Source organism: Saxophila tyrrhenica (genome assembly GCF_035928015.1).
Source record: "Saxophila tyrrhenica strain CCFEE 5935 chromosome Unknown scaffold_18, whole genome shotgun sequence".
NCBI lineage: Eukaryota > Fungi > Ascomycota > Dothideomycetes > Mycosphaerellales > Extremaceae > Saxophila > Saxophila tyrrhenica.
Window position 1 is genome coordinate 178,329 of NW_027041750.1, and position 26,188 is coordinate 204,516.

The following is a 26,188-nucleotide window of genomic DNA, read 5'->3' on the forward strand; positions in this document are numbered from 1 at the left end:
CTTCACAATAGCCCCCACCAAAAGCGAAAAAGTGCCGTTTGGTGTGCAGTAGTTTCGGCCGATCAATGCGTGTGATACGTCAGGGTCTGGACTCTGAGGGCAGGAACGAGCTTGAAACGAGGAAATCGTGTAGAAGGTACAAAAGGCAAAAGGCAAGCGTGCTTGCAGCTTCCAAGAGAAAGACTGAAAGTAACTTGCTTCAACTTCATCCAACTTCACACTCACACTCACACTTACTCAAACCACCAACACAACACCAACCACCCAACATGTCGAACCTCATGGACAAAGTCAAGGGCAAGGTCGAAGGCGACAAAAGCAGCGGTGGCAGCACTGGTCCCCTCAAGCAGGGCTCCAAGCTGCCTTCCGTGGGCATGCTCAAGGAGAACCACCCCGTTGAGGCGAACATGGACTTGGGCACGCTGAGCGGGAAGAGTGAGTTTGCAGTGAACCTACTGGCAAGGACTGGCGGTTAAGCTGACTTCACTTTGCAGACATCATCGTCTCCGTGCCAGGTGCCTTCTCACCAACGTGCTCTGACCAGGTCCCGGGGTATCTTGAGAACGCTGAGAAGTTCGCTGCTCATGGTGTGAAGGGCGTACGCCACTCATTCGAAGTCAGGATCGAGACTGGCCAACTCACTGACTGCTACTTCAGATCTACGTCGTGGCCGTCAACGATCAATTCACCGTCGACGCCTGGAAGTCGAAGCTGGGTGGCGCGAAGAGCCCGCTCGTGCACTTCATCGCTGATGATGAGGGCAAGGTGAGTCTCCGCGCCCTCTCAAACCAGATCTCGTACTGACGCTGGTCATGAACAGTTCACCAAAGCCGCCGGCATGGACTTCGACAGCGTTGCGTTCTTCGGGAACCGCCGCTCCAAGCGCTACGCCGCCATCGTGGAGGACGGCGTGGTCAAGTCGATCTGGACTGAGGACGACCCGACCAAGGTTACTGTGACGAGCGCGACGAACGTGCTGCAGGCTCTCGGTTGAGCATGCCTTCTGTGCCACGAAGGATGGGGAGGGGTGTTGATGTCGGTCCATGAGACACAGAAGAGAGTAGCTGCTAGAGTGCATCCATAAGTCAAATGACATGATAACGACTAACATTGACGTGTCTGCAAGAGACCAAGGCTTCTCATTCTCGTCACTGTCTCAATATGTAGCTCGGTACGTCGTGCCCGTCGCCCGAAGGAGGAACTGGAAGGCTTTGTTATTAGAGGCGTTGATCCTTCGATGGATGCAAGCAGCTTCAGCAACCGTCATCGCTGACCTCTCGCAAGCTCGTGATTCGCCATAGAACTAATGTCTACGCCTGCTGTTGAGACGAAGGGCTGTTGGAACGCTGTTTCGTGAGCACTGTAGGCATTGGCAGATACTGTGGCAACTCGCCCCCAAGAGACCTGGAGCGGTCAATAGTGAATCCATGATCGCGAAGAGGACGCGGAAGCGGTGGTCATCGCGAAGTTTATCTGATCCTCGCTGACAACACGCCGCTTTTGGTTGGTTGGCCTGTTGCGCGACCGGCCGGGGTGGTGGCGTCTGTTTCTAGCTCCCAGCAACAAACATCATAGAGCCGGCACATTCCCATACGTTGTCGTAAGTTTGGTTCTGGCGAGCTTCTGCGAGATATGAGCAGCTCGAGCAGCTATTAAGCGATCGGCAGGCTCGGAAGCAGCTTCGTGAACATCGTCGAAGTCCACAGAGGTGCTGCCATATCCAAGCCGAAGAGGACCAGCTTGGAACAGCCATTGCATCCTCTCACAAGACCACGAGGACGGACAGACTTTTCGGACGGCTGAAGCACTGGACGCGGATACTGCGAACGACGCTTCTAGAAGAGCAAGGGCAGCGTGTCCGGTGGGACTGCTTGGACTGTGAGTTGGCGAAGACAGTCCTCGGCATTGCTCGCGGCTCTTGCCTCGATTCGGAAGTCCCCCACCTTGGAGGGGAAGTGCTAGATAATAATGCAGGGCAGGTGCCAGACACACTTTCTTTCCTCACTTCTCTCCTCGAGAACAAGACTCCTTCGACCATCAACACATCACCTTACACACCGCACAATCATCAGAACCATGAGTACTGGAGAGTGCCCCATCCGTGCTGCCAACACTGGCGGTGGCGGGACTCGCAACCGTGACTGGTGGCCCAATGACCTCAGGATCAACATCCTCCGTCAGCACACCGACATCACATACCCCTACGACAAGAACTTCGACTATGGTCAGTCGTTCAAGGACATCGACTACGATGGCCTGAAGAAAGATCTGAACAACCTCATGACCGACTCACAGGAGTGGTGGCCCGCCGACTTCGGTCACTACGGTGGTCTCTTCGTGCGGATGGCATGGCACAATGCGGGCACCTACCGTGTCCAGGACGGCCGTGGTGGTGGTGGCCAGGGTCAGCAGCGTTTCGCACCCCTCAACAGCTGGCCCGACAACGTCAGCTTGGACAAGGCCCGCCGCCTGTTGTGGCCTATCAAGCAGAAGTACGGCAGCAAGCTCTCGTGGGCGGATCTCTTCCTGCTCACTGGCAACGTCGCCCTTGAGTCAATGGGTGTCAAGACCTTTGGTTTTGCTGGTGGCCGTCCCGACACCTACGAGGCTGACGAGTCGGTCTACTGGGGTGGCGAGATGACGTGGCTCGGCAACGACGTCCGCTACTCTGACGGCAAGGCTGGTCTCGCTGCCGGCGGCGTTGTCGACTCCGACCAGTCCAAGCAGGACCACCAGGACCACCACACACAGCACGCGGAGACGCACAAGGACATCCACACCCGCGACCTCGAGCAGCCTTTGGCCGCCGCTCATATGGGTCTCATCTACGTCAACCCAGAGGGTCCAGACGGTGTGCCAGACCCTGTTGCCGCCGCCCGTGACATCCGCACAACCTTCGGCCGCATGGCCATGAACGACTACGAGACTGTTGCTTTGATTGCTGGTGGTCACTCTTTTGGCAAGACCCACGGTGCTGGCCCATCAGAGAACCTTGGCAACGAGCCACAGGGTGCGACCATCCAAGACCAGGGTTTCGGCTGGTCAAACTCGTACGGACAAGGCAAGGGCCCAGACACCATCACCAGTGGTCTTGAGGTCACCTGGACCAAGACTCCTGTCAACTTCAGCAACAGCTACCTTAACTACCTCTTCAAGTACGACTGGGAGCTTGAGAAGAGCCCGGCTGGTGCCAACCAGTGGGTGGCCAAGACCGATGACAAGATCATCCCAGACGCCTATGACTCTGAGAAGAAGCACAAGCCAAGGATGTTGACCACTGACCTTGCGCTCCGTTACGACCCTACGTACGAGAAGATCTCTCGTCACTTCGCCGAGAACTTCGATGAGCTCCACGATGCCTTCTCCCGTGCGTGGTTCAAGCTGCTCCACCGTGACATGGGCCCACGCGCTCGCTGGGTCGGACCCGAGATCCCGAAGGAGGAGCTGATCTGGGAAGACCCCATCGACCAATCCACCGTCTCCAAGATCTCTGACTCTGACATTGACGCCCTGAAGAAGGAGATCCTCAACACCGGCATCTCCAACGAGAAGCTGATTGGTGCGGCGTTCGCTTCGGCTTCGTCATTCCGTGGCAGTGACAAGCGTGGTGGTGCCAACGGCGCCCGCATCCGTCTCGAGCCCATGAAGGACTGGGAGGTCAACAACCCCAAGCAGCTCCAGGAGGTGCTCAAGGCGTTGGAGGGCATCCAGAAGAACAGCGGCAAGAAGGTGTCGATGGCCGACCTGATCGTCCTGGCTGGCTGCGCCGCCCTTGAGAAGGTCGCTGGCCTCCCAGTGCCATTCACCCCAGGCCGTGGTGACGCCAGGCAGGACCAAACCGATGTCGAGTCCTTCAACCACCTCCACCCTTACGCCGACGGCTTCCGCCAGTTCGGCAAGGGCACCAGCCGCATTAGGTCCGAGCAGTTCCTCGTCGACCGCGCCCACCTGCTCAACCTCACCGCACCCGAGATGGCCGTCCTCGTCGGTGGTCTCCGCGTCCTCAACCAGAACTACAACGGCTCCCAGCATGGTGTCCTGACCAAGAGCCCCGGCAAGCTCAGCAACGACTACTTCGTCAACCTGCTCGACTTGAGCACCGCCTGGAAGCCCGTGGAGGGCAGCGAGGTCTTCGAGGGCGTCGAGCGCAAGAGCGGCAACAAGAAGTGGACCGCCACCCGCTTCGACTTGATCTTTGGCTCGCAGCCCGAGCTCCGCGCGTACGCTGAGGTGTTTGCTGCGTCCGACGCGAATGAGAAGTTCTGCAAGGACTTTGTCAACGTGTGGGATAAGGTGATGAACCTTGACCGCTTTGACATTAGGCCTACTACTGGCGCGAAGCCGCGTTTGTAGATGGAGGATGATGCGATACATGCATGGATGGGGTGATATGCGTTATGAAAGCGTATATATGTCGGCTCTTTTAGGAGCTAATCATGGCAATTGGAAGTGTGAATGATAGCTGATAGCTGTAAATTGACGTAGCTGATCAAACCATACAACGAGATTACACTTTCCTTCTCCGTTGTCCTTCTCTGAGATGCACCTGTCTCCGAGAAATGCGGCCACTGGCGGTACACCAGCGCCCTAAAGAGAAGGGCACTTTAGCGTCGTGCAGAAGAACCAGAAAGTGTTGGCTCTCCAGCTCAGCATACGGTTCTATCATGATTCCAGATCCTCCTCGAAGAAGAAAGAAGACTCGGTCGGAAACTCGGACCGGCTCACCAAAATCATGCACTAGGAGATAAGTTTTTGGAGAAGGTACTTAATGGACGGTATCAATGATATGGACATGCATCAGACCGATCCGCTCGGTCTCCAGGAGAGTGAAAAGGCGATGTGCTCACACGATCCATGGTGAAGCTCTGTGGTTGTCTCGAGAAGACGCACCAACCGGCTTAAAAGTCCGCCCATTCTCCCAAGCCGCAACAATCCATAAGCGCTTGACATTCCTCATACTATCACTACAGCAGACCTCTCCCACCTCGAGATGACTTCACCGATGTCCCAGACCCGCCATCGACCATGCGAGTCCGTAATTGATCCACAGCACTTTCAAAAGAGTCCAGAGCACCCAATTGCGTAACGCACATAGGGCGGGATTCGTGAGCGTGTTGAGCACGGTGAGGCGGTTGGTCAGCGACACCACGCCTGCTGCGATGGGCCGTCGTTCGTTTTCATAGCGGTCAAGGTCTGCTGCGGATGTCTCGTCATAGCGCAAGGCGTCGGTGAGAATATTGGCGAGGCGGCAGCCGTCTTGGATGGAGATGTTCATGCCCTGGAAAAAAGTCAGGAGAGTGGCTTCTCGGAGACAAGGGTTGCTCTGAATCACCTGTCCGCCCGTCGGCGGATGCCAGTGTGCAGTATCGCCTGCGAGAAATACTTTTCCCTTCCTGTAGTGTTCCGCCAGGCCGTGGGAGACCTTGAACCGACTCATCCAAAGCACATCGCCGATTTTGATGCCTGGACCCGCCCGTTCGTCCGTCATTCTCTGGAACAGCGCAGCGTCCAGATCCGCACGTGGTGTATCAGCCGTAGTCACGACTCGCCAGATTCCCCGCGGCAGAGGCAGATACAACAACAGTCCCTCCGGCGACAGAAACTCTTGGAAGCAGTCCGGCTGCAGAGAGCCGGTCGAGACGAGCTTAACGTCAGCTAGGATGAAGCTCTGGCTGTTGTCGCCGCCTTCGGTTTTAATGCCGAGCTGTTCTCGGGTGGAGCTGCGGCGGCCGTCGGCTGCTATGGCGTATTGTGCTAGGATTGAGGTTGATTTTTCGTTGGAGACGTTGACATCGACCTGCACTCCATTGGCGGTTTCCGACACCCTGGTGGCAGACACTCCTCGATGAATTCTGCCGCCAAGTGCTTCAAGTCTGTTCTTCAGGATACGTTCCGTGTCTGCCTGCGAGAGGTCAGCGAGCGTCTCCGGGCCCGAGCGTCATAGTTGAGATCTCGAAACGCCGCAGGATGCTTGTACACGTCTCGGAGAACTGCTTCAATGCATCGAAGCTTACCTGAGCGAGTGTCACAGCCATGGGGTACTTCGTTCTAAGCGCCTTGAACACTATCCTGCCCAGCACGCTCGTCCCGCTGCGGACGAGTCCTTCCTCCATGATCATTCCTTCCGAGAGCACAGCCTCCGAGATACCAAGGTCATCCATTACTTCCAGCGTTCGAGAATGGATTACCACGGCTCGAGAGGAAGTTGATGGTTCCGGGGCCGCGTCGATGACTACCACGTCAATGCCGTTGGCGAGAAGGGTGCAAGCTGCTGCCAGACCAGCGGGACCCGCACCGACGACGACTACTTCTGCCGTGCTTGGAAGTGCCATCATGGAAGGTATTGGGAGTAGTCTTCCAAGGTAGTACCGAGCAGAGTGGGAGTGTGGATGGTAGCAACGAAGAGACTCTTACCTTCTTCGCGAAGGGCATATATACTTGCCTGCCCAGCACTGTTCGCCGACATCGCCTTGCTTGCGGCTGAGCGTCAGTACCATTTTCACCTGCCTGATCATGTTTCTATTGGGCGAAGCTGCGAGAAGGGGTGGAACAACTTGGAGTTGTGGTATGCAAAGATCGGACGAAAGCGAAAGCGGACCAAGTTGTCGCTCGTTCTCTTATTCCCGGTGGACGGTAGCAGCGGGCCGTGTTCGAGCTAACCAGGAATCGGAGCGAGATTAGACGACACTCCTTCGACTTCACGATCTTCAACTTCAGCATGGTCCAACATCTGAGACGCAGAGAAAAGAAGAATACATGAGCTGAAACTGGTGAGACTGTTTACCTACTAGATACGGAAGAGAACTGACGACGACTAGTAACCGGCGACGCCGATGTACTCGAGCTGATGCTTGCGCCAGATCTCTGTGCACGAGAACTAATTAGCTTGTGCAACCATGTGAATTGCCCACGGCGACGTACTTTCTTGGTCCTTTTTAGCCTTGACAACAGCTGCTCGACCGCTATTGATGGCAGCTTCCCCTGCTTCGGTGTGGCCATCTATTCCGGTAAATTCAAAGGCATTGCGGTAAATCTTTAGGAAGTCGAGTCGCGCTTGCGCTGTCCTAGTAAGTATGTAGTCTCATGATTAGCTTCAGCACATCAACACGAAGGATTCATAGATCCAGACGCAGGTAAGGGAATCCGCGTACTCTACAGACTTGTCACCCCACACAACGGCAAGATCGGCACGACGAACATGATCCTCAAGATTAAACTCCTTCTCTTTCAGCTCCCAAGCGGCGATGAGAGCTGCTCTCGCGGCAGCCATATTGTCACCGCGTCGCTTGTAAGAACCGTGGGCTTGCAGCATTTCTTCGGTCCAAGGGTCACACTTTTCAATAGCAATTGCGGTCCAGCTGAGCGAGCCACTTTCTCATGTCGACAATTGTACCGTCCAGCTCCTCGGTAAGATCTTTCTCCAGTCTTTCGAGGGCGGTGGAGGCTTTGATGTGTTCAACAGCCGATCGCGCAGAGGCAATCGAGTCCGAGATACTGGCCGAAGCGGAAGGATCAGCCATTATTGCGGACCAACTTACACTAGAAATCCTGTTATGACAATCAAAGTCCCGAGATGTCTTGAAGAGGCTTTAGACGACATCGAGCGTATGTGTGATGGGGAATGCTACACATCTTCACAAAAAATCTGAGGACATATACAGTTGTCGGGCGCACAGTCGAGCCAGCAGGATGTGAGTCGAATGGCATTCACGCTTGACTCCAACGTGTGTGCATGATGCTTATGGCAACTAATCGAGAAAGGTCCTCGATGCTTGCATGTGTGTGTACGGCTCGTCACATTGGGTTACAATCGTTACCGTTGTCCGATGTCTATGGTCCAATGCGACACAGGCGCAGCGCAGGGAAACTTTGGTCGACACCGTCTTCGTGCTCTTCTTGCATTTGAAGACCGGCTTTCTGGTGCCACTGGTGACGATGTCCGTTTGCTTTGGGTTGGCCTTTCTCGGCCGGCCAATCAGATGCCTTGACTTAACGTGCCTCAAACTGACTTGTTTGCCTAACAGCAACCGCGACTCGTGACTTCTATCACAACAAGCTACCTCTGACGGCAGCGCGACGACCCGAGAACAAACATACAGAACGTCCTGTCCTTCGTACATCGTAGTCTCACGCAAGACTTCGTTGCACCTCCGCTCATTCAAGCCACACCACCAACTCCAGAATGGATCAGCCAACAGTCGCGAAGCTGGAGCAGCCTTTGGCTCATTCCACTTCACCAACCAATACTTCAGCAGTGATAACGATTTCAGGAGGCGGATGCCCAAGAGAGAATCAAGTGGCGTCTCCGTCAATGGATGCACAGCAGCCAACAAGAAGCCTTGAGACCCTCCCAGCCGAACTCCGACGCTGTCTACTTTCAAACCTGCATCTCGCTCAACTATCGGCTTTGGTCCACGCCTCGCCTGTCTATCACCAACAGTATCTTGTCGACCGCAAATATCTCCTCTCCCGAAGCATTGAGCAGACATTGGGCAGCGTGGCCGCCGACGCCCTTTTCGTTCACGAGCTCGAGACAAAACCAAAAGTTGAGCGAGTCGATGCTGAGCTTTTGAAGCGATATTCGGAGAACGCCTCACGACGTCGCCTGCCATATGGCAACGACCACTCCCAAGCAGAGAACGTGGACATCGCTGCCTTCCACTTGCGTTACGTGGAGCCGCTTGCTACCCACTACGCCCACTCGCTGTTGGAGAACCTTGCAGGCGAAGCGAATTCTGACAAAGGCAAACATGTGCCTACAGCATCCGAGATGGTGCGACTTACGAGGGCCATGTATCGCTTCCAGCTGCTCTGCCAACTCGCTGGTCCCGCGGGTAGAACTTATCCCAACGACCCAAGAGAGGACAGCTATACAGCTTTGATCAACCTGATGGAGCCGTGGGAAGTCGAAGAGCTCTTATCGTTCTACCAGTTTGCACGAGGGAGCTACGAGAAGATCCTAAATGACGTTCGATGGGATTTCCATGAAGACAATCCCAGGTTTGCGGAAAAATTCGACCCTCAGCCCCGGAAGGGGCCTTTGATTTGAAAGATGGGTCTTGTATTTCCAGCCTTGCTCCGCTCTGGGGTTTCACCATACTAACGCTGATACAGTGGAATTCGACTGCTTCTTGGAGGGCCTGACGCTTAGTGGCATTCCTTTCTTGCACGCGGTTCTCCTCGAGATCCGCAACCATGAGACACTAGTCTCAACTGTACAAGGAAACATGGATCGGTCGTACATTCTGATCGAAGCAGATTCTGGAGTCCTCGGAGAATACCACCAGTCCAGGCGGAACGATGAGAATCCTACCGCGCGTGATCGAATGCAAGGCGACAGGGTTGCGCTCCCATTCCGGGGTGACGGGTCGCCAGATGCACCCTCGAAGGCCTGGACTATAATGTGGAAAGAGACTTACAGCAATCTATACGGATGGGTTGTCCCGAACAAGATGCGCCGTTGGGGTTATATCGTCTGGGACGCGGCAACACTGAAGGCTACGGGTGGATAGGAGGTTCTTCGGCGGCAGTGGAGGCACGAACACGGCGACATTCCCGATTGCGATGAAGACCCCCGAGAACAGTTCATTGCCGTCATAAACTTTGTGCCTCCTTCCTGACAGTGGTTTCTGTTCACCATGCTGGCATCCTATCAACTCTACGTTCTGGCCTGCTACGCCCGCAATCGTACGACGGATATCACCATCGGAGACTACATGCAAGACCTGCCCAGCTGAAATAGAGGGAAATGATAGCGATGTCGTGGACGCAACCAAGATCAGCTCGACCTCTCTGACGAAGAAGTTCCTTCGGCGCCCCAGATTGTCTGGACGAAAAGAAAGCGACAAGCTCGAGATCGAGTTGCACACACAGGACGAGAACGCGAGTTTGGCATGATGAGAAAGATGAGAAAGGCAGTTGTCGTGATGGTCTGCTACTCGACGAGGCTAGACCTCGCAGCTTGGTCAGATGTATCATAGAGAGCAGCATTCCAATCAGCATATCAACCACAATGCATGACTTTTGACCACGATCCACAACCGTATGTATTACATGTAAGTAGAGCGTTTGAAGTAGCTAAGTAGCTTGACGTCCGTGCTCAGTGCTCGACGCGTTCGCGTTAAGTGATTACATCGAGGCAACTTCGACGGGCAACGTTCGTTTTCTAGAAGATAGCAACTTCCAATTTTTCTAGTTTTCGCATAGACTGCCAGAACGTCTTGACAATTGAACCCTTCTCTTCGCTATGCCTGAGGTAAGTGTGCAGAAGCAGTGCAAGTGCATCAGTACTGACGAAACAACCAGATTGGCGAAGTCGCGCGAGTCGTACACTATCTTCGAAAGCGCCTACTGAACCGCACGATCACCACCTGCGAAGCCCTCGAAGATGCCAACGTCTACGGCAAAGTCGGAACCAGCGCGACCGCCTTCCAAAAGCACACCGAAGGCCGCAAAGTCACCGGCGCAGCGCAGCAGGGTAAATACTTCTACGTCACCTTCGATAAGGCTCCGCACGCGGTGATGCACCTGGGCATGACGGGATGGGTGAAGTTCAACACGGAAGACACGGCGTACTACAAGCAGGCGAAGGAGGTCGAAAGAGAGGAAGAGGAATGGCCGCCGAAGTACATGAAGTTTCTGTGGAAGTTTGAGCCCTCAAAGGTGGATGGGGAGGACAAGGAGGCAGTGGAGGTCGCATTTGTGGACTCGCGGCGGTTTGCGAGGATACGGCTTGTTGATTGCGAGGCGGACAAGATCCGGGATACAACACCTTTGAAGGAGAATGGGCCGGATCCGGTGCAGGACAAGGCTGTCGTGACGGTGGAGTGGTTGACGGAGTTGCTGCAGAAGAAGAAAGTACCGGTCAAAGCTCTGCTTCTGGATCAAGCGAATCTATCTGGCGTTGGAAACTGGGTGGCGGACGAAGTGCTGTATCAAGCGCGAATACATCCGGAGCAGTATTGCAACACTTTCGACGACAAACAGATCAAGCAGCTACACGACTCGCTTATTGGTGTCTGCACGACTGCGGTGGAGACACTTGCCGACTCGAAGCAGTTCCCGGAGGACTGGCTGATGAAGTACCGGTGGGATAAAGGCAAGAAAGAGTCCAATGTCCTCCCGAACGGCGAGAAGATCGTTCATTTGACGGTTGGCGGAAGAACGAGTGCGGTTGTACCAAGCAGACAGAAGAAGACAGCTGCTGTAGCAGGAGACGTTAAATCCGACGAGATGCAGAACGGCGATGCGAAGCCTGCGAAAGGTCGCAAACGGAAGCAGAGCGATGAAAACGAAGATGAGGACGAGGCTGCGGAGAAGAGTTCGAAAGCACCCAAGGCCAAGAGAGGCGGACGGGCAGCGAAGAAGGCTGACACGAATGGCGTGAAGGAGGAGAACGAAGATGAAGACGGTGAGGAACCTCAAGCGCAAAGCGAGACGGAAACCAAAGTCAAAGCCAACACTGCAAAGAAGGTGAAGGCAAAAGCGAGCAATGCTGCATCGAAAAAAGCAGAGAAGCCAGCCACGCCCGGTTCGAGAAGGTCAACGCGCAACAAACCGTAGTGAGGAGCCCTACTAAACTTGCGGTCTGTCTACAACATCCTGTACAGCTACACCAAATGTAACAATACAACGACGACCTTCGTCACGAATCTACACAAACACGATCGGCTACCGTCCCGATCTCAAATGCGGCTACTCTGAACTCTGTTCCTGCAGAAGCGCCGATGTGTTTACATCATCACTTGCCCGAACCGTTCTCAATGCATGCACGCTGTACCTGAACCCAAGTAATCTAAATTCCAGCAGATCTTATACATACCTTTACGCTGACACGCCTGGTCCGCTCTCTTCGACTGCTTCCTGAATCCATGAGTCGCAATAATTTTTACGATTCCCAACGCGCAACGCTTAAACCTAAACAGAGTTTCACCACCTTTGCCAACAACAAGATGCCGTCTTCGAAGGGTGAGCCGACGGATCCGGAGTTGAGGGAGAAGATCAAGGAGGAGGTGAAGAATGAGGAGAAGGTAGGTTGATGTTCTAAATGCGTTTCTCTTGCTGTGGTCGCCAACGGCTAAATCCCTCTGCAGGGTGGCGGCAAAGGCAAGTGGTCGGCATGGAAGGCTGGTGAGATGTCGAGACGGTATGAAGCGCAAGGTGGCGACTACAAGGACACTGGCGACAACAAGAACAAGGCGCAGAAGGGTGAGCCGGAGAAGAAAGAAGGCAGGAAATAGACTTTGTCCTGGACACGACGGTATTGGTTGATCTTGTTCTGTTCTGTACAATTTCTTCTGTTCAGTCTTTTGTACACATCGTCCAGCGTACACTGCGTCCAGTAGTCGGTAAAGTCTCCGATGTAGAGGCGAACGAGCAGGGCAAGACGACTCCGTAGGTGGAGAGGCAAGCCCTTGACGCCAGGCCGGTTGCTCGTCACGCTCAGGCTTCATGCAGCTTTCATGCACTGCTTATCGGCCGACTCGACAGCAGAGCAATGGCGGACGCGAGATCAGGCCGCCATGGAGCATTGCCCTGGTGCAACGACTGCACTCTGCGTGGACGCCGCCGAGCCCGAGACAGTTCAAAGACATCGGTGGTGGCAGCGTAGAGACGCACATGTCTTTGGTTGATGGGCCTTCGGCGTTTGATGTCCTTCAATAGTTGCGATAGCTCCGTTGTAAGCGCCTCCGGATGATTTCGAGATCGCCAGTCTTATGAGAGCTGAGCGAGAGCTGCTCAACCATCCACCTTGAGTTCCTTCATCCCCTCCATTGCATCTTCGCCTTCGTCATCGTCGTCAATAGCATTGCCGGCCAGGCCTTGCTGCCAAAGCTGCTTGCCAGTTAACTTCTTCTCCTCCGGCTTGCCGCCCCTCTTCTTCCGCTCCTCCGCTTCCACCTCCGCAGCCCTTCTTGCCTTCTCCTCCTCCATATCTTGCCGGAACTTCTCGCGCCAGGCCAGAAAAGACTCAGCAGTAACCTTCTGGCCTTCGAACTTCCGATTCTCCTCAGCCTCGGCTTGCCGACTTTCGAATTCCTTCTGTGCCTGTACGGCCTGCTGTCGTTCGGCGATCAAGAGCTCAGCAGAGTCTTTCAAAGTGCTAACCAGGGAGAAGACCATGGCGATCCCCATGTTCTCCTCAATAGTGGGTTGCAACGAGTCCAGTAGCCTCGCCTTGTCCTCCTGGACATCCAGGTGCTGGTGCTTCAGTGCATTTGGTGGCGCTGTAACGTCCAAGCTGGGGGCCTCGTCCGGGTACTGTTCCGGATAGCGTACATTTAGAATGATTACAGGTGCCGCAGGCTCCTCTTCAGACTGGGGTTGGACATCGAGCGCTATCGTGATCCGGTACTCGGTGTCGGAGATGTCTTGAATCTCCTCGGGGAAGATGGAGTCGAGGACTTCTCGCTCTTCTTTCTGGTCCTCTCGTCCCATCGTAGCAGTGCCGGTCTCTTATAATGTACTGCTGACGATGAAGTGTGTGTCGACCTAGAGTAAGGACGCTTTCTCACGGTCGCCGGAACAAGCTCAAAGGGCGGTACTCCAAAGCTCGCGTTCAACAAGACCTAAGAGTCTCACCAGGGCCGCGCTCTCGAACACAATCTTCGAAGGCAGTCGTGGGCGTTGAAGACCTGCCGCGAGGCCGTCTGGGCAAAGTGAATTGAAGTCTTCAGCGTCGTTCCAGCGGTACCAGAAATATGGCATTGCGCGTATCTTTAGGCACGACATGGATACCGTCGACAAAATTTCGAGCGACCTCAAAAGCATTTGGCGAAAACACAATCGTGGCAATCACATATCTGAAAGCCTGGCGTGCTGAATCAGTGGATACCCTGGCATGGCGAAGACGAAGACAGCAAATCACCAACAAAAGTCGAAGCAGAAAGCAAATAAAATGGCCAACGGACAGACCGCACCGAAAGAAACTCCGGAGCAACTCTACGAAGCAGCTTTGAATCTCGTAGAGCAAGGCCAGCCCGAGGATGCACTGAAAAAGGCAAAAAAGCTGCTGGCGCAGGTCCAGGACGGCGGGGCTGCTCAATCCCTGCCTGCGCTCACTCTGCTCGGCGAGATCAGTGTCGAAATGGGTGTCATTGACTCTGCGAGAGGCTACTTTGAGCAAGCGGCTACTCTCGATCCAAGCGGTGCCATCCCGGAGGCCATGGGAGGTGGTGCAGAGAAGTTCTTGTGGCTGGCTCAACTGTCTGAGGAAGGTGGCAAGGAGAGTGTTCAATGGTTCGAGAAGGGTGTTGCGGCACTGCAAGCCGAGATCACTGCGCTTGAGACTGGCGAGCACAAACAGAGTCTGGACGAAGAGACCCTCCTTCTCATGCGCATGGAAAAGAAGCGAAAGCTGGCCAATGCGTTGTGCAGCATAGTGGAAGTCTACATGACGGACCTGTCATGGGAAGATGACGCTGAGGCTCGATGCGAGAATCTGATCACTGAAGCTGTCTCTATCGAAGATGAAACCAGTCCGGAAGTCCTGCAGACCCTGGCTTCGGTCCGACTCTCGCAAGAAAGAACACCGGATGCCCAAGCTGCCTTGAAACGATCCATCGATGCCTGGTCTGGTCTCGACCCTGAAGATCCAGCGATACCCGATTTTGCCATCAGAATCTCGCTTTCTAGGCTACTTATGGAGGCAAAAATGGAAGACGAGGCGATGAAAGTGCTGAACAGGCTGGTGCTGGAGGATGATCAAAGTGTTGAAGCCTGGTACCTAGGCGGGTGGTGTCAGCATTTGATCGCGCAGCGAGAGCAGTTGAGCAAGGAGGGTACGGCCGGTGACTCCGGACTGGAAGAGGACGTTGAGGCCGCAATGAAAGGCAGTCGCCACTGGCTGAACACGTCGATCAAGCTCTACGACTTGTTGGACTATGAGGATGAGCGCTTGCTGGAGCATGCTAAAGAACTGGTGGGGGAGATAGACAAGATACTGGGTCCGGAGGACGAGCAAGCTGATGGAGGAGAGGAAGAGTACGACGAATGGGAAGGCATCGAGGAGGACGAAGAAGTGGACGAGGAGATGAAGGATGTTTGATCATTTCATTGTCTTACGGACATATGACTTCTTGCGGTCATTAGGGATGCCAAAGGGTTCCTGACAACTAAGGCTGCGGCACAGCATCCCCATCATTTAGGATTTGGCAGTCACCTGCCCCACGATTCCTGGTTGTTTCTCCACACTCCTTGAACTCAACAATCTCGACCATGGCAATGCTTGTTTCTTCGTCATCCTTCGGGAGGCCCGCTCAACCCATCTTCCTGACGACTGTTCATGACCGCCAGTGAGAGACCGAGCCCTCATTGCTACATCGCGGCGTGGCCGTTGATGTGTGGGGAGAATGACTTTCTGAGGTGGAGTCGAAGCTTTGGGGGAGCCAGAGTTCGCAGCGGGGACGAAACGGCCGTCGGAACTCGATGTCTGGTTGTGGCTGGTGTCAACGATGCTAGCGCGCGAGGAGTTTGACGACCAGTGTTCTGAGGGGATCAGGAATTGTTGTGCTTGTAGAAGTGTCGAGGCTGAAGCTTGGGATGAAATCGAGATTTGATGAACGATACTCAACGGCCTCATTCGCGTTCAAGTAACTCCTGCCGAACAATCGTAGCCATTTCCGTGAATACTGCAACGAGTGCAACTGATTGGAACGTGCGTTCTACTCTGAGACGTGGTGCGGTGGTACAGGCTGCACGCATCAAGTATAGCGTCCATTCCAGCTGGGAGGCACAGGAATCCGCTCGGTAGCAACCGAACCCCCCTGTTCGCAGCGGCAGGCTGCTGTTTGGTCCCAGCAATTCGACCTGCGACAGAATAGCCCTACAATGCTGTTGTTTTGGGTTTGCGGCGCAGAGAAGAGCAAGCTGCACACGCTCCCGCTGGTAGCCGTCGAGCAAATCCCCGAACATGGACGGAGTCGGCGAGGTTGAAATCTCCCCAAGCATGACCATTTGTGAGTGGAGTCGTGGCGTGTTGCGAGTGCTTCAAACGGCGACTTCGACGTCCCAGCACCAAGGTCACAGGCGCACGATCGTCGAGCCATGATGTCTGCAGCTTCCCGACGGGTGCGAGATTGTCACGCTGCGTTCGCAGGCGGGTACGCAGGTTCCTCGCTCTGAAGGCTTCTGCGAACGGTTTCATGGCTGCGAAGAAGGCCCTCGGGGCGTTCGAGTAGGGCTGCCGGATGCAGACCCAGGGCGGCGCTGGGTGAGGAATGTGGCAGGGTTGAGGCATGTGCAACAAATCCACTCCGCACGCACAGTCACGCATGAAGTTAGAGAGTCCACAGACCATGAAACCTTGCCGCTACCAAGCATCCGAGCAGCCTCATATGACTACTGCACGTCAACATCCGCCGCCCAACTAGTGAGAACTCTGATCGTCAGGCACGAACGCCATGAGCGCTCGTCGGACAAGCGAATGGCTGTCGCTATGCCGGGCGGAAGACCCGCGACAGTCCAAGTCCCACACGGAAAGGCTGTGGCGCGGATCGTAGCTTGCACGAGCGACCATGACCGTTCGGGGAAACGATGGGTCTTGGGAGCAGCGCCAGGCGTCTAACGTCCATCACGACCAAGCGCGCCTATATCACTGCCAGCAGCGAGCATTGTAGCAGTGCCTGGCCCTCAGTGCTGCAAAGTGGTCGCGCAGAGCCAAGGACTTTCCGAAAGCGGCCATCTGAGACTCCCAGCAGGGCCTGGGCTCAAGACACACTTTCGTACGCATGCGGTGAACGGTGTTCGCTGCTTCGTCCGGCTTCAGCAATCACGCTCGCCCGTCTGCATTTCTCGTCCCAAGTCAGCAGTCGAGCATTTCGTTGCTTGGTACATATATTCGAGTGCGCACGACTGACACAAAGGGATTCTGTACCACTTCTTCCAGCTGAACGTAGCTTTGCTTTCTCTTCCCCAGTGCCAGACACTCGCCGTTCCGAAACAAAGCAACACCTTCAAACAACGACAGCCTCCAGCAAAGAAGCCCATTCAGCCTTGCGACGCCAGACAAGCAGCTCTTTGCCACAAGCTTGCCGTCTTCGAGGGGCGGAACAACGAACAAGGTGTTGAACTGACAAGGCGGATATACCGTCGCCGCAGCGGGTAGTTGCACGCAAGGTGAGTGCCCCTTTCCGCTCAGAGGCCGGTCCATGCAGCAGAGCGTCGACGGCAAACCTGTCGCAGCGACCGACCGCAAATGATGTCCCATCGCTTAAAAGACATGCAGGTGCCATTGCCAACAAAGCTCGCCAATAGACAGGCATTGGCTTCCAGCCATCTTTCGGCCAGCTACCTTCCGTTCACGTTTCAAAGCGTAGCCGTCGTTGGCACCATCGATCAGCAGAATGGTTTCATCGACCATGATCACGCAGGGTCCCTCACCTGAGGATGACTATGGCTTGGAAGCTATCGCGCAGCACAACGCCATCCACAGCACTGAGCAATTCCCTCCTTACGAAGAAGATGCGAAAGGGCTGGGTATCTACGTCAGTGTCGAACAAGGTCACGGAAAGCCATCGGTACTGACCTCATTGCAGAGTGGCAGCCTCTTCCACGACGATGACCAGATCTACGTCCACAACCCTCCCACTCCACGCTCAGGTACAGCCAGCGAAGGTGTGCGCACCCGAAGCGGCCGGTCCGCCAGAAGAACCGATTCACCTTTCAGCACCAGCAAGTCGCGGGTGTCAAAGTCACCAGCCACCAGGTCAAAGAAGGAGAAGAAGCCCAGCAAGCTCGACAAGTCCAAGACGCCCAAGCTGACCGCACCTCTTTCCATCTTGACCAAGGACATGGATGTGCCGCTCAAAGACATGGACGCCTGGGTGCACCGTCCGGCGGAGACCAGGAGAAAAGAGGTGGAGAAGCGCAATGGATACGTCACTCGTCCCATGAACTCGTTCATGCTTTACCGGTCATGTTACGCTGAGCGCACGAAGCAGTGGTGTCTGCAGAACAACCATCAGGTCGTCTCGTCCGTGTCTGGAGAGAGCTGGCCCATGGAGCCTGAGGAGGTCCGCAACCAGTTCAATGAGTGGGCCAAGATTGAGCGCGCTAACCACGCTGCTGCGCATCCGGAGTACAAGTTTTCACCCAGCAAGGCCAGCAATAAGCGGAAGAAGGGTGACTTCTCTGATGATGAGGACGATGCCAGTGAGCTTGACGGAGATCCAGACGGAGAGTATCGCGGTGGTTCCAGGACTGTGCGTCAGAAGAGGTTGGCGGACAACGCCGCTGCGGTGGCATACCTGCCAAGCAATGTTGGCTTCGAATCGCATCCCTACTATGGTCAGCAGTACGAGCAACCGCAGTATGCTTACACCTCTGAGCCAGGCCGGCCTTTGCCTTCCAACGCTGGCTATGATGGAAGCGGCCTCGTCTTCAACCCACAGACTAGTATTTACGTCCACGCCACCATGAACCCTCATCCGCAATACAACTACATGCCAGCGCAGGACGTGCGCACCGGCGGCATGCGCGTCTCAACGCCCAGCTCGATGAACGGTCACCATCAGTCGCTCGGCGGCTATGGCCTTCCTGGAAACATCAGCACTGACGACCTCTTCGCCTCTAACTCGCGAACAGGCACACCGTCAGTTCAGGCGCAGTACAACTCTTACGGTCAGCCCGTCTACCCTCAGTACCACTCATACACACCTCAGCCTGCATACCAGTCGCTGCCCCAGCATCAGCAGCAGCAGATGTATGAGCATGCGCAGTACCTGCAGCAAGCGTCGCAACCGCAGGCGGCAATAGATCCGGCGCTGGCGAGTGTCTTTGAGGAGTCTGGGAATGTTGGTGGTGGACGAGAGCAGAGCCATTTCGAAGATGCAATGGGCGATCTGGCTGGCGGTGGAGAGTACGCTGGGATGGAGTATTTTGATGAGCCGACCAGCCCGAACGGGTGGCGTCGTCCTGAGCTTGGAGGGCAGTGAGGCGGTGGGTGATGGTGGTTGTTGGGGACAGCGGACCGGTTGTGGCCGCCGCGTAATCATTTTGTCAATGCTTGTTGATATTTGCACACTGCCATTGCCTTCGCAAGAAGGGCCAAGGTCGGCTTTGTATGAAGAATCTGCTGGACATAGCTGGAGCTTCCCACTCCTTTGAGGCATGAGCGTTGTCAATAGAAGTTTAAATAAACGATCAAGGCCAATAGCTCTCAGTCCACTTGTCTCTTCTCGTTAGTCTCATCAGTGAAGCACATGGACGGCGGCAACTCGACGTCCTTAACAATGGCATTGATGTCGGACGTTCCACACGGCGACGTGCATGTCGGGGTGTACAGAGGGCTGTCGCCAGCTCCTTGTCATTGTGCAGCCGACAATCGCGGCCGCAAGCCTAGCGTTGTACCCAACGCACTCGTTCACCGTGTATTCGCCATTCTGCATGTTTGGATGTAGAGGTGGAGTGGAAAGAAGGTTGTACACGATAACGCCGAGCCTCGGCCGAACCACGACCGAACATCTCCGTGAGGCCGCATTGATCAAGGGCAAGAAGGGTTATGGTCATTACGACAGCGCTAAAACGACAATGTTACTAGCACACTTGCCTACCGAAACCTGTAGACGGACGAGTGTGCTTACTCTCTAGATCTATCAGCCCATCTACATCAAAGAACCTCCCCATCAGTCCAAACTCCTTCATAAAGATACCTTGCGAGCATGTACATGCTCCGCTTCCTCTCCATCATGCTTCTTCTCGAGCTCTCCATCCTCCACGCCGACCTCCCGCAGCGCCTTCACCCTCTTGCTTGAGCCCACGACGATCCAAGGACCCGCAAAGACCTCGTTCATCTTCTCGAGGGGAAGACGGGTGGTCTCGGGTAGGAACAGCCAGAAGAACAGTGCGTTGGTGAAGTTGCAGATGATGAAGAGAAAGTAGTATCGATAGCCGATGCGCTCCATGGCGATGGGTGTGACTTGGCCCTGTTGAGCTGGTTAGCGCGTGCTATTATAGAGGTGGGCGGAAGTCTTACAATCATAGTGTTGAAAGCAAAGGTCGTCATAGTCGAGATGGAAACTCCCTTCGCTCTGGTCCTCGTGTCGAAGATCTCAGCCGGAATGATCCAACTTAGTGGGCCTACGGTAGCGGAGAAAGTGTAGTTGTAGATCCAGGTAAATGCAATGAATGCCCATTGCGCAGATTCGTTTTCAGCGGAGCCAGGCGGGAATTTGGCCAACAGGATAGTAGCAATTAAGAAGCAGACCATGTGCACCAGGTTACCGCCAATCAGGACCCAACGACGGCCGAGCTTGTCGATGAAGAGGAAGCAGCACGCTTCGCCGAAGAGAGCGAGCAGGTTGCTGATGCCTTGGTACTTCAATGTGTCGATGGTAGAGATGCCTAGCGTGATGTTAGTCACTTCAAATAGCCACGGGTTCCAGGTGAAAGACGCACCAATTTGCCCGAAGATGGTCGGGGAGTAGTATTGAATGGCCGAAACGCCCGTCATTTGGCCAGAGGCTTGGAGCGCGACACCAATCAACAGACGCTTGAAGGAAGTTTTGCTTTGGAACAGCTCAATGTATGACTTCGCCTCGTACTCGTGCTCCATCTGGATGGAGAGTCTGATCTCCTCAAACTCAGCCTGGACGAAAGCGTCCGAGGTGTTACCGTTGGCGTGGAGTCGAGCGAGGGTATGAAGAGCGTCTTCCTCGCGGCCCTTGTCCATCAGCCAACTATAAGAAGATTAAGTCAGCAACTTGCGCCAATCGAAGTTGAAACAGCTAACATACCGTGGACTTTCAGGGAAGAACCAGATCAGGGTGGCGAGAAAGACAGTCGGGGCGTTCTGGATACCCAAAGGGATACGCCATTGGGCATTGGAACCATCGATGTTGAGAAGAGTACCGTATGTGATCCAAGCTGCAAGAAAGGAGCCAATGCCCAGCATGAACTGCACCAAAGCGTTGATGCGGCCACGAATGTTAGGATGCGCTAGCTCGGCCTGGTAGAGTGGGACGGCCATCACGAGAATGCCCGTCCCCAAGCCTGCGACGAAGCGGCCTCCATAGAGATAGCTGAGGGACATAGCCGCGGTCTGGATGGCACCACCGATGAGGAAGACCACGGAGCCAAGCGCCAGGGTGGCCCTGCGACCAAGATAGTCGCCAAAAGGCCCAGCAAAGGCGGCACCAGGTACACAGCCGACCGTGAAGAGAGAAACGACAAGGCCAGTGTGGACTGCATTCGGCTCGTTGAACTCGTCGATAAACGTCGGCGAAGCGACGACGCCAGCTATAACTCCAAGATCATATCCCAACATGAAGGCGCCCATGGAGGCCTGTAAGGATGGAAAAGTGACATCAGTGTGTGTCCTGAATGATGTGTGGGCGTTGGACTTACGAATACGCCCACCAGGACCTGGTAGACCGAAGGTGAGAGGACCATGGCCGGCAGTATGCACGGGGGTTGGCAGTCGATGGATAGTAGTTCGGCGAGACTCCCGTCAATGAGATGAGGTTCAGAGCCGCGATGGTATCACCTCGGGGTGGTCTTGATGGGAATACTTATAATGTGATGGTAGCAAGACGAGTCATGCGTGGATCCCTCATGGATACACTTTACTCGCGTCTTGACTGGAGATGGAGTTCCTGGAGACCTGGAGACCGCATGGTCGTTGCCCTCGCATTTTAAAATACTACGTTCGCGCTGATCTCGCATGGACGAAATTTCTCCGTTGACTTTTATCCGGTCTTTGTAGACCAATAAGGTATACATCTGCGTTGCATGTATCGATACTTCGGTGTGATGATCAACCAGATACACCAAGAGGTGGAGGTCCGAGAAGTCCAAGAGGCTCGGGAGGTCAAAGTGTCGCCGGCAGATCCCAAAATGAGCGCGTGCGAAGGTCTTGTCGCGACAACGCTCCCATATGGATCTTCAAAGATATTCTGCGGGAAGAAAAGACCGGCAGCGGCAGACCTCCGCAAGCTCCATCCTTTCACCAGACTCACATACGCGGGTTCTGTTGTCTCGAGACGCCTGTTGTTCATGAGCATTGCCACGCGCTTGCGGAACCATAAGCAAGGTAGATCGTTGTTATTTCTCTTCCTCATGTTAAAAAGATGCCTCTGAACGACCTCCCTCATATCGCACGCACCGCGACCGCTGGCCAGCTGATCGTCAATGGACGCCCATTCCTCGTCCGCGGCGCTGAGCTGCAGAATTCCTCCTTCTCCTCCGTCCAGCACATGGCCGGGTTGTGGCAGAAGATGGTCGACATGAGCGTGAACACCGTGCTCGGTAGCGTGTCCTGGGAGATGGTTGAGCCAAGGGAAGGCCACTTTGACTTCTCTGTCATCGACCAGGTCATCCGTGACGCTCGTTCGTACAATCTCAAGCTCATCCTGTTGTGGTTCGGTACTTGGAAGAATGGTGAGTCCCCGTGCCCCTGTCGGTAGGACGTTCAGCAAACCACTCATAATGTAGGCATATCGACGTACGTGCCTCGCTGGGTCAAGATGTCGCCTAAACGGTTCCCGCGAGTTGTCGTACAAACACGAGATGGTAGAGCTGAAGTCACCGAAACCATATCGTGTGTGCACGGCGCCACGGTCGACGCCGATGCGGCGGCTTTCCGTTCGTTCGTGCGGCACCTGAACGAGGTCGACGGAGAGCAGAACACCGTCGTGATGGTGCAAGTGCAGAATGAAGTCGGCGTCTTAGGCGACTCGAGAGACCGCAGCGATGCAGCAAACGAGGTGTACCAGTCAAACGTACCTTCAGACCTGGTCAGATTTCTCCGAGAAGACTGGCACACGCTGCACCCAGATCTAAAGTCGAAATTGGAGGACCGGCACACGCTTGTAGAAGGGTACAACTGGCCACAAACCTTTGGTCAGAGCATCTACACCGACGAGATGTTCATGGCCTACCACTATGCCCGCTATGTCGAGAAGGTAGCTCAAGCCGGCCAGTCCGAACATTCCTTACCGATGTTTGCCAACTTCTGGCTCAACTACGGCGAAGACTCCATGGCAAAGGCGTACCCAACGCTTGCTGGAGGTGGCGATCTACCTGGTGACTATCCAGCTGGTGGTGCCGTGAGCTCCGTGCTCGATATCTGGATGAAATTCGCCCCGTCACTGTCCTTCATCTCACCAGACACCTATCTCAACGACTATCACCGCGTGTGCTCGACGTACCGCCACCGCAAACAGCCACTCTTCATCCCCGAACAGCGGAGAGACGAGTATGGTGCTCGAAGGATCTGGGCCGCCGTTGGGGAGTACAGAGCCATAGGCTCGTGTCCTTTTGCCTTGGATACACTGGAGGTGGACGATTGCGCTTACACGAAACATTACGCACTCATGGCATCTGTAGAGGACCTTGTCATGGCTGCTCAACGAGAAACTAACTCGATTGCCGGGTTCTTCTTTGATGAGCCAGACCACAAGGAGGCCTCTTCTCATCCTGACCCAGTGTTTGAGATGGCCGGGTATGAACTTACAGTCGAGCGTGCCTTTACCACCGGCGCGCAAGGCGCAGGCTATGGTCTCATCATCCATCGCGAGACCAACTCTGATGGCACTGCAAAGTTTCTTCTGGTAGGTGCTGGGTTCCAGGTGAAGTTCCGCTCGCTCGCCACGGGAACTTGCTTCACGGGCATCTTGGATTTCGAAGAGAAGACGCGCGATCAAGAAACGGGAGAGTTCGCAACGCATCGTAGGCTGAATGGCGATGAGACGCGCAGTGGACACCAGGCTATTATGCCGAACGAGGATCCAGATGATGGCGGATTCCCCATCAATATCTGCATTCCGGCGGTCACCAAGATGGCTGAGTGTATTGTGTACGGGTTGTCTGCTGAAGGCTGAATGGTTGCAGTTATGATAGTACCTAGAGAAAAGTCGAAGCCATGTTGTTGTTGCAGATTGAGATTAAGATAGCCAACAACCAAGATATAGGCTATCTGAATGGGACACTCTCCCGAACCTCCCCGTAAGGCCGCATTGAAGGTTTCCACGACCTTCACTGCAACAGTAAAACCACACAACTACGACCTACAATGAAGGCACCATCGCCTGCCTGTCTCCATATACTTCGCCGCCTCGCATATCCAGGAACCAGATATGCGCCCACCATCTCGCAGCGATGCTATGCCTCCTCGCCCAATCCACCACCACCCCCGAAGAAAGCACCATCTCCTCCACCAGTAGCTCGCCAACCGACCCAGCCTGGCTTCCGCCTCCGCCAGAAATCTGACGATGACGAAGACCACACTCCAACACCCCTCTCCCGACCTATCGGCATGCCTAATCCCCCAAGACCAGGCGAGAACACCGGCCTCGACCACCGCTCCCTCAAAACCCGCCGCGACGACTTTGTAGACTACGACAAGCACCTCGAGAAGCGCGCAAAGATGACGAAGCAGATCTCGAAACCTTACTTTCGCGATTGGAGCAATTTGCGGTTCCACAAGGGCAAAGTGTTCGTTGCGCCGGAACGGCTGTTTAGGGCGGAGACGGCGCTGTGGTTTCCGAATTTCTTCGGAAGGACGTTGAGGAAGGGGCTGGAGAAGAGGGATCGGAAGGATGGGTACGGAGGGTTGGGGAGAGGTACGACTGAGGCGATGAAGGGGAGGGTAAGCGTGGTTAGTTTGGTTACCAACGCGTGGGCTGTCAATCAGGTGCGGACGTTTGTTGGACAGGAAGAGAATGCTGCGCTGGAGGAGGTTTTGACGGCGAACGAGGACGTGGCTCAGAGCGTGGAGATCAACTACGAAAACAATGTGTTGAAGTACTGGATTTTGAGGTTGTTCGGGATGGGAAGTCTGCGGAGGGAGAGGAGTCCTGAGCAGCAGGGACGGTACTTCGTTGTCAGGCGAGGTTTCAGCGATGTGCTGAAAGAGGCGCTCGGCGTTGTAAATGAGAAGGCTGGATACGTCTACCTGGTAGACCCGGAGCTGAGGATCAGGTGGGCCGGCAGCGCAATCGCGGAAGAGCACGAGAAGGAGAGCTTAGTAAGAGGCGTCCGAAAGTTGGTGCAGGAGGCCAGAGGACAACGACCGACGAAGAAGGAGAAGCTGGAGCACGCAGTCGCAGACGTGGTAGAAGAAGAGCCGGCGCAGAAGGCCGCTGCTGCCGCATGAGACGTGCTTTGATATGCAAATGCCGAGATACCCTGTACAGATACAATCTTGACCTCCTCTTGCGATCCCCTACAGTATGCACAGACTCATCTCCAAACGCCCCAACACCATGCTCGAAGCAACGACATGCCCAATCTACCACAACCAAAACAGCACCAACACGCAGAAAGCAATAAAGCTTCCCAGTATAATGCCGTCTCTCCTCTTCTTGCTCCCAATCCTCTGCATCAAGCTATTGATCCCCGGTACCTGGGCCGCAGCCCCCGTAATCCTCCTTTGTATACTCGTCAAAGTCTCTCTTTGCAATCCAAAGCTCTCATTCACCGCGTACGCCTGGCTGAGCACGCTGTCCGCGACGTTGTGGCTTCGATCTAGCCTTGCGCGCTCCTCCAGCATATAATCTGCCTCAGCAGCCTCGGGGTTGCTCTGGCGGTAGGCGTTGATGTCGCTCCGGACATTGGAAAGGAGGTTTGCTCGGTCTCGTGCCGTGCTGATGGAGGATTTGAGTCGGGAAAGCTCGGTGCGGTGTTGTGTTAGGATCTCGCGGTGGCGGCTGAGGTTCGTTGTTTTGAGAGCGCTGGGTTGGGAATCGGAGTCGAGGAGTCGGGAAAGTTGGGTGAGGAGTTGTGATCGCTATGGACCTGCCGTCAGTCGCAACATTCAGGTGGCCGGAACGGGAGTCCGTACCTTCTCTAAGATCTCGTTCAATTGCTCCTCCGTCCGCTGCTCATCCTCGCTGGGCTTGGGCGCAATGTCTGTCTGAGAGGCATACTGCGCATATGTGTGGAATAGTGCCTCTGTCTACAAGATCGTTAGCTGAAGCGTTCCCCTATATTGAGCTGTTGGACCTTTACCTGCGTTTCTTGCGCTCTCGCCTGTTGCCGTAGTTGGGCCCAAGTAGACTGGTTTGCCGCCATGCTTAAGGTTTGTCTTGCATTCGCAGAGCATCCACGCAGTTCCAACCCTCAAAGTCGATCACATGTTTCCCGAGGGTAGTTGCCGCATGCGGACTAGCACAGCGGCCACTCCCGCTGGTTTCAACGTCACCTGCTGTCCAGACTGCAACCGACACTCCTTCATCGGTCTCGAACGCTTGGA

The 26,188-nt window shown here is 54.9% G+C and overlaps 15 protein-coding genes across 15 annotated transcripts; 10 read left to right on the plus strand and 5 right to left on the minus strand.

Annotated features, from left to right (window-relative positions):
* Positions 1 to 269: 269 nt before the first annotated feature.
* Positions 270 to 994, plus strand: LTR77_009473 (uncharacterized protein; the record flags this gene model as incomplete). Its single annotated transcript, XM_064806700.1, has 4 exons — positions 270 to 435; positions 495 to 598; positions 658 to 765; positions 821 to 994. 4 exons carry the CDS (start codon positions 270 to 272, stop codon positions 992 to 994), a joined length of 552 nt encoding a protein of 183 aa, XP_064655005.1.
* Positions 995 to 2,076: 1,082 nt separating this feature from the next.
* Positions 2,077 to 4,353, plus strand: KATG1 (Catalase-peroxidase 1; the record flags this gene model as incomplete). The annotated part of the gene is made up of 1 exon (XM_064806701.1): positions 2,077 to 4,353. One exon carries the CDS (start codon positions 2,077 to 2,079, stop codon positions 4,351 to 4,353), a length of 2,277 nt encoding a protein of 758 aa, XP_064655006.1.
* Positions 4,354 to 4,996: 643 nt separating this feature from the next.
* LTR77_009475 (uncharacterized protein) lies at positions 4,997 to 6,335 on the minus strand (the record flags this gene model as incomplete). Its single annotated transcript, XM_064806702.1, has 2 exons — positions 4,997 to 5,902; positions 6,015 to 6,335. 2 exons carry the CDS (start codon positions 6,333 to 6,335, stop codon positions 4,997 to 4,999), a joined length of 1,227 nt encoding a protein of 408 aa, XP_064655007.1.
* A 479-nt stretch (positions 6,336 to 6,814) lies between these two features.
* Positions 6,815 to 7,312, minus strand: LTR77_009476 (uncharacterized protein; the record flags this gene model as incomplete). The annotated part of the gene is made up of 3 exons (XM_064806703.1): positions 6,815 to 6,864; positions 6,922 to 7,064; positions 7,152 to 7,312. The coding sequence occupies 3 exons, from the start codon at positions 7,310 to 7,312 to the stop codon at positions 6,815 to 6,817; spliced, it is 354 nt and encodes a 117-aa protein (XP_064655008.1).
* Positions 7,313 to 8,311: 999 nt separating this feature from the next.
* On the plus strand, positions 8,312 to 9,049 carry LTR77_009477 (uncharacterized protein; the record flags this gene model as incomplete). Its single annotated transcript, XM_064806704.1, has 1 exon — positions 8,312 to 9,049. The coding sequence occupies one exon, from the start codon at positions 8,312 to 8,314 to the stop codon at positions 9,047 to 9,049; it is 738 nt and encodes a 245-aa protein (XP_064655009.1).
* Positions 9,050 to 9,227: 178 nt separating this feature from the next.
* On the plus strand, positions 9,228 to 9,512 carry LTR77_009478 (uncharacterized protein; the record flags this gene model as incomplete). Its single annotated transcript, XM_064806705.1, has 1 exon — positions 9,228 to 9,512. The coding sequence occupies one exon, from the start codon at positions 9,228 to 9,230 to the stop codon at positions 9,510 to 9,512; it is 285 nt and encodes a 94-aa protein (XP_064655010.1).
* Positions 9,513 to 10,246: 734 nt separating this feature from the next.
* LTR77_009479 (uncharacterized protein) lies at positions 10,247 to 11,562 on the plus strand (the record flags this gene model as incomplete). Its single annotated transcript, XM_064806706.1, has 2 exons — positions 10,247 to 10,255; positions 10,306 to 11,562. The coding sequence occupies 2 exons, from the start codon at positions 10,247 to 10,249 to the stop codon at positions 11,560 to 11,562; spliced, it is 1,266 nt and encodes a 421-aa protein (XP_064655011.1).
* A 389-nt stretch (positions 11,563 to 11,951) lies between these two features.
* LTR77_009480 (uncharacterized protein) lies at positions 11,952 to 12,239 on the plus strand (the record flags this gene model as incomplete). The annotated part of the gene is made up of 2 exons (XM_064806707.1): positions 11,952 to 12,029; positions 12,093 to 12,239. 2 exons carry the CDS (start codon positions 11,952 to 11,954, stop codon positions 12,237 to 12,239), a joined length of 225 nt encoding a protein of 74 aa, XP_064655012.1.
* A 499-nt stretch (positions 12,240 to 12,738) lies between these two features.
* Positions 12,739 to 13,437, minus strand: GIR2 (the record flags this gene model as incomplete). The annotated part of the gene is given in 2 exon segments (XM_064806708.1): positions 12,739 to 13,260; positions 13,279 to 13,437. The coding sequence occupies 2 exon segments, from the start codon at positions 13,435 to 13,437 to the stop codon at positions 12,739 to 12,741; spliced, it is 681 nt and encodes a 226-aa protein (XP_064655013.1).
* A 460-nt stretch (positions 13,438 to 13,897) lies between these two features.
* Positions 13,898 to 15,117, plus strand: LTR77_009482 (uncharacterized protein; the record flags this gene model as incomplete). The annotated part of the gene is made up of 2 exons (XM_064806709.1): positions 13,898 to 15,040; positions 15,091 to 15,117. 2 exons carry the CDS (start codon positions 13,898 to 13,900, stop codon positions 15,115 to 15,117), a joined length of 1,170 nt encoding a protein of 389 aa, XP_064655014.1.
* A 2,240-nt stretch (positions 15,118 to 17,357) lies between these two features.
* LTR77_009483 (uncharacterized protein) lies at positions 17,358 to 18,932 on the plus strand (the record flags this gene model as incomplete). The annotated part of the gene is made up of 2 exons (XM_064806710.1): positions 17,358 to 17,483; positions 17,535 to 18,932. 2 exons carry the CDS (start codon positions 17,358 to 17,360, stop codon positions 18,930 to 18,932), a joined length of 1,524 nt encoding a protein of 507 aa, XP_064655015.1.
* A 705-nt stretch (positions 18,933 to 19,637) lies between these two features.
* On the minus strand, positions 19,638 to 21,387 carry LTR77_009484 (uncharacterized protein; the record flags this gene model as incomplete). The annotated part of the gene is made up of 5 exons (XM_064806711.1): positions 19,638 to 19,922; positions 19,973 to 20,340; positions 20,395 to 20,675; positions 20,733 to 21,280; positions 21,343 to 21,387. The coding sequence occupies 5 exons, from the start codon at positions 21,385 to 21,387 to the stop codon at positions 19,638 to 19,640; spliced, it is 1,527 nt and encodes a 508-aa protein (XP_064655016.1).
* A 677-nt stretch (positions 21,388 to 22,064) lies between these two features.
* LTR77_009485 (uncharacterized protein) lies at positions 22,065 to 23,816 on the plus strand (the record flags this gene model as incomplete). The annotated part of the gene is made up of 2 exons (XM_064806712.1): positions 22,065 to 22,374; positions 22,429 to 23,816. The coding sequence occupies 2 exons, from the start codon at positions 22,065 to 22,067 to the stop codon at positions 23,814 to 23,816; spliced, it is 1,698 nt and encodes a 565-aa protein (XP_064655017.1).
* A 191-nt stretch (positions 23,817 to 24,007) lies between these two features.
* On the plus strand, positions 24,008 to 25,090 carry ATP10 (Mitochondrial ATPase complex subunit atp10; the record flags this gene model as incomplete). Its single annotated transcript, XM_064806713.1, has 1 exon — positions 24,008 to 25,090. One exon carries the CDS (start codon positions 24,008 to 24,010, stop codon positions 25,088 to 25,090), a length of 1,083 nt encoding a protein of 360 aa, XP_064655018.1.
* Positions 25,091 to 25,225: 135 nt separating this feature from the next.
* On the minus strand, positions 25,226 to 26,007 carry GOS1 (protein transport protein gos1; the record flags this gene model as incomplete). The annotated part of the gene is made up of 3 exons (XM_064806714.1): positions 25,226 to 25,723; positions 25,778 to 25,891; positions 25,945 to 26,007. The coding sequence occupies 3 exons, from the start codon at positions 26,005 to 26,007 to the stop codon at positions 25,226 to 25,228; spliced, it is 675 nt and encodes a 224-aa protein (XP_064655019.1).
* Positions 26,008 to 26,188: the final 181 nt, after the last annotated feature.